Raw genomic sequence first — 5,087 nt, 5'->3', positions numbered from 1 at the left:
AAAGCTAAATGCTGCCACCTAGTGTACTGTATGAATTCATTTAGAAACCTAAACTGATTCGGGGATTTGGAAAACTTTCGTTCAGCTCATAACCTGTTCGGATATACATCATTTGCATCAATTATGCAAATGATGTATAATAACTGTTGTTGTAAATTGTACAAATGTTCAAAGAAAGTTCATTTGGTTACACTTTATTTGTTACATTTATATATAATGCATAGTTGTTCATAATGTGTGTTATAAAGAATTATAGCCAAATTAAAAATGCAAAGTGAATTGCTAAGTGTCAATGTCTGTATTCTACAAATTAGACACTAGAAATATTTTCCCAGCATGCTTTGCATCATTTCATGGTGAAACAACATGAAGTAGGATGGCTTGATGGACAGAGAAACCTAGAGTTTGTAATTTTATGTATTCTACAGGTATAGATAATACAGTAAGTAGTCTTAATTATGTATTAATAAATGAATGCACTCGTCATTTTTTCTTTCTGTGTATTCCTATTAAACTTTTTTATTGCTAACACGAGAGCTGAAAAAATACAAATTATACCATGGTCTGTTTGAATACTTGATTCTGATTGGTTTGAAGGTGTGCATTAAAACCGTTTAATGCACAGGTAGTGTAGCAAACCCATTTTGTTGTGCTTGCTGTTTCCTATTTTGTACACTAGAGGGCAGCTGCATTGTTTGATCTGCTTTAGATGCATTTGTTCTTATTTTTGATTTTATTTCTATATATATATGTGTATGTATATATGTGTATATATATGTATCGTAATTTGGGTTGGTGTCATGAAAATGTAATTGCATCTGTTATATGTATATATATATATATATATATATATTTTTTTTTTGCCTGTTTTAAAGGCCTGTTGAAGATAATTGTTCCTTTTTTAGGATACTTGACTTTTATTTTGAAAACCATTTCTTCCTACCTGCTTACAGTGTTGTATTGCCTAACGAAGAAGCTGCTTAACCACGGAATGAATGCGCTAACACTAAACAGTAAAGGTTTGTGGTAAGCTAAGGAAAATACGACAACAGAGTCAGAAACGGCATGTTAACAATATAAACGGCAAAGGCTGATTGTATTTTGGCAGCCCCCGAAGAGGCACAAGGTTGGTGTTTGTTGCACGTACTGTGATTATTTTATAATTTGTGTCGGGAAATATGCTAACTCTTTTAACCTCATGCTTGGGGAATTAGCGGTTTATTGCTTGGTATAATTTGATTTATCTGAGAAAGTACAGTGATCATTTACCAATTATTGTGGACAAAAAGGGACACAAATCAATGCTTTGTTTTCTTTGTTTTTTTTGTCAGTTCTCACGTTGGTTTATGGAGTTGATTTTCGACAATAAATAATAAAACCATCAGTCGAGTCTCTTACCATCTTTCGGAGGGTATGCCACAGGTAGTTCTAGACCTCTTGATCCATGTTTGAAATTAACTGACAAAAATAAATATATATGTAAATATTTCGTCGGTTTAACAAATGACACTGTAAACATCAATAACAGCTGGCAAATGACCATGATATAAGCAGGACAATACATGGCTAGCCGTGCATTCAAGGATTTTAAAGCAGAGGCAACACTTTGCGTCTGGTGTTTCTGAGCCTCCATGTTGTGCATTAAAACTCTGCGGTGTGAATTATCCCTAGTGTCTTATAGTAATAGATATTTTTGTGTCTGTGCGTGCTTGTGTTGTATTTCAGTAAATTTCTCTTTCTGTCATTTTGACTCAATTTCACAAAGAAAAATACATACGAGTACTGAGACTGCTGCAATGTCAGCTACAGTCCTCAGTGGCAGTGGAGATGAAGCAGAATCCTTCAGGGTTGACACAGGAATCAAACAAGGATGTGTCATTGCTCCCTACACTGTTCTCCATCTTCATTGCTGCTATCCTCCATCTCACAGGCAAACATCTGCCCAAGGGAGTTAAGAAGTATGCGGACGACAACGTCCCTGTAGCCCTCTCAGAAGAGGACCCACAGGGCATTCTGGTTGCCTTCACAAAAGCATACAAACAGCTGGGTCTTGCCATCAACATAAAAAAAGACTCTAATCCTCTATCAGTCACCACCAAACAGTACTCCTGTCCTGCCCCCAAACATCTCAATTGACAACATCAATTTGGAAAATGTAGATCACTTCCAATATCTGGGCAGCCTCCCATCATCAAAAGGCAACATTGATGATGAAATACACCACCGCCTCAGCTGTGCCAGTGGGGCTTTTTCAAGGCTCAGGAAAAGGGTTTTTGAGAACCGTGACCTTCTGGCAAAGACCAAAATCCTGGTCTACAAAGCCGTAATGCTACCCATGGATCAGAGGCCTGGACCACATACAGTAGGTACTTCAAGGGGCACAGTAAAATCCTTAGGATCAGTTGGGAGGACCAATACCAGCATCCTGAAGGAGGCTGGTATCCCCACCATCACTGCTACCTTCGCTGAACACCAGCTCAGATGGACTGGTCATGCCTGACTTTCGCATTCCAAAACAAGTCCTCTACTCCCAGCTTGCTAAAGGATAACGTGCCCCAGGAGACCAAGAGAAGAGGTATAAGGACAACATTAAAACAAACATAAAAAGGTTCCACATAGACATTAAGACTTGTGAGGATATGACAAAAAATATGGCGACATGGAGAAACCTTGTCCATGAGGGTGCTGCACTATGTAATGAACGAGCTCCACCACGCTGCAGAACACAAACGCAGACTCAGAAAGGAGAGAGCATCCACCAAACAGGCCCAGCCCAAACCCACCACCACTTTCACCTGCCCACACTGCACAATAATAATTGGCTCCATGTTCGGCTTCTATGCTCACCTGAAGACCCACAAGGACCAAGAAGGAGGACAGTCATACTCGACTACGAGTGACCGCCGATGATGATGATGACGTAAAGTTAGAAAAATGTATATAATTCGGTTTTACAATATTTAGAATATTTGAACTGATCTTATCAGGATTATATCGTTGTTTTCTTTTAGCTGAACATGCAATGGAGATCTTAATGTTCATGGGTTTGCCCACGAGCATCATGCGGGCCGATAGAAACCCTGTACTGAGGACCACCGGCATTGGCAACATTATCATTCAGGGCCTGGCAAAGGACATCAACCGCCTGGCACTTCACGACACCTTCCCTCATTACAGCACCATCTTTTCCTGTTGGGTAACTGAATTGTATTACCTTCTTCTGAGTTAAACATCCAAGTTTGATGCTTATCCAGACAAATGTCTCTTATCCTTAAGGTGGTTGCTGGTGAGAATGGCTCCAGAAGATATGGTTTTGTTCATTTTGACTCCAACGAAGCCGCTGAAAGTGTCATTCAGGAACTCAATGGGATGATGCTGAATGATGAACCAGTGTAAGCTTGACTGCCAAATGTAATGTTAACAGTATTTGTAAACTTCTGCAACTGAATGTGATTGTCATGAATCAGACCTCTCTGGCTCTCTCTGATGGCCACCGGAGGGCACCCTCTCCTGAGTATTGACTTTCCCGGACTACATTTCCCATGCACCCCGCATAGAGACTAATCACCTGCACAGGTGTTCTCCATGATCTGCTCTACTTAAGCAGCATTTACACTCTTACTCATTGTGAAGTCTTGTTTTGCCCCGGCTAACATTTCTAAGCGTTAACCTTGATATTCTGTGACCCTTCTGTGTATTAGCCTGGATTGTTTGACTACTGTTGAGTCTCTGCCGTCCGCCCTTGTGACCTTGCTCTCTGGAACTTCGACTGCTTTGCTGCCAACCCTGACTCTTGCCTGGTATCGTTTCTGTTTCTGCTCAGCCTCTGATATTCCTGCCACTGTTGTTTGATCACTGCCTGTTTGACCCTCATCTTGATTATTAAAGTTAATCTGTAAATGGATCCACATGCTTCCGACCCCTCATTACAGTGATAGACTAACAGTGTCTGTTTGTGTCTACAGGTCCATCAGCCACTTCAGATCATTCCAGGAGCGTCAGGCAGATATGGAACCAACCCTGATCGCATGAAGGAGAACTACAAAAGCCTCTTCCCAGTATCCATCACAAAACCCTTTATTTGAGATCAGATCTTTAGTGTACGTGAAATGTTTTCAAAACAGTGCAAACTAGCACCATATTGTGGCCAAATGTTTTTTTTTGTGTCCATTTATATTTTGAATGTTTTATATAATACGAAATGCCTCACTTCACATCTGTCTATATAGTATGTCTATGAATAAATAAAAAACAATCAATAAATGGAACAAAACAAATGTTTTATGTGCTTTGATCAGCATATGCAGTTGTTCACAGAAACTTTTGTCTTGTAAATTCATAAGCGAGGCTCATATAGACATACATAAAAAATGTAAGAAATGGTTGCATAACTGCGACTTGATTGTGAACTGGGGACATTTTATTTTGTGATTTCTATTAAGGCACAGGACGTGTTCAACAGTGTGAGGTTATTTCTTAACAGTACAGTTTCATGAACTAAAATTAGGACAATTTAGATGCAAATAGTATCGAAAAAGTACACTACAATTAATACTACATAAAGTATACCTAAACATGTACTTAAATTTAATAAAATGAAGTAGGGATATCCCAACCCTTTCTTTCCAATGAAAGAATGTCATGTAAAGAATTCCTCTTCAATCATATCCAATCCAACTTTATTTGATTAAACGCTTTACACAGCCAAAGCTGATTAAAGTACTGTACAGAAATTAAGACATTTTATAAAAATATCTAGAAGCTCGCACAATTTGCACAGTTACACATATAATACACCAATAACATTTTAATAAAACAGAGAACATGAAAAATTATCTCGGCGCAATAAGCAATCCCAAATAAATACTTTACTGGAGTAAATAAAATCAGCATCTTACTAGGTATTAAAGGCCACAGTGTAAAGATGGGTTTTAAAACGGGATTTAAAAACTTAACATGAAGAGGCAGATCGTTCCATAATTTAGGAGCCGACACAGCAAAGGTACGGTCCCCTCTGAGCCTCCGCTTAGTTTTAGGCACACTCAGGAGGAGCTGATCCTCAGATCTGAGAGAGCGGCTGGGTATAT

General features: G+C 39.0%; 1 protein-coding gene across 2 annotated transcripts; it reads left to right on the top strand.

The window, feature by feature from the left end:
• Positions 1–951: 951 nt before the first annotated feature.
• On the top strand, positions 952–4,239 carry LOC306891424 (polyadenylate-binding protein 1A-like). Of its 2 annotated transcripts, XM_079451657.1 has the most exons (6): positions 952–1,126; positions 1,332–1,422; positions 1,766–2,925; positions 3,012–3,196; positions 3,277–3,392; positions 3,966–4,239. In XM_079451657.1, the coding sequence occupies exons 4-6, from the start codon at positions 3,023–3,025 to the stop codon at positions 4,030–4,032; spliced, it is 357 nt and encodes a 118-aa protein (XP_079307783.1). In that variant the 5' UTR covers positions 952–1,126; positions 1,332–1,422; positions 1,766–2,925; positions 3,012–3,022; the 3' UTR covers positions 4,033–4,239. The 2 variants fall into 2 exon arrangements, with proteins under 2 accessions (XP_079307783.1, XP_079307784.1); XM_079451658.1 differs by lacking the exon at positions 1,332–1,422 and having other exon boundaries at positions 955–1,126; positions 1,931–2,925.
• The last annotated feature ends 848 nt before the right edge of the window (positions 4,240–5,087 follow it).

The sequence above is a fragment of the Barbatula barbatula genome (genome assembly GCF_947034865.1).
Source record: "Barbatula barbatula genome assembly, chromosome: 1".
Classification (NCBI taxonomy): domain Eukaryota; kingdom Metazoa; phylum Chordata; class Actinopteri; order Cypriniformes; family Nemacheilidae; genus Barbatula; species Barbatula barbatula.
This window is presented reverse-complemented; position numbering and strand designations above follow the sequence as displayed.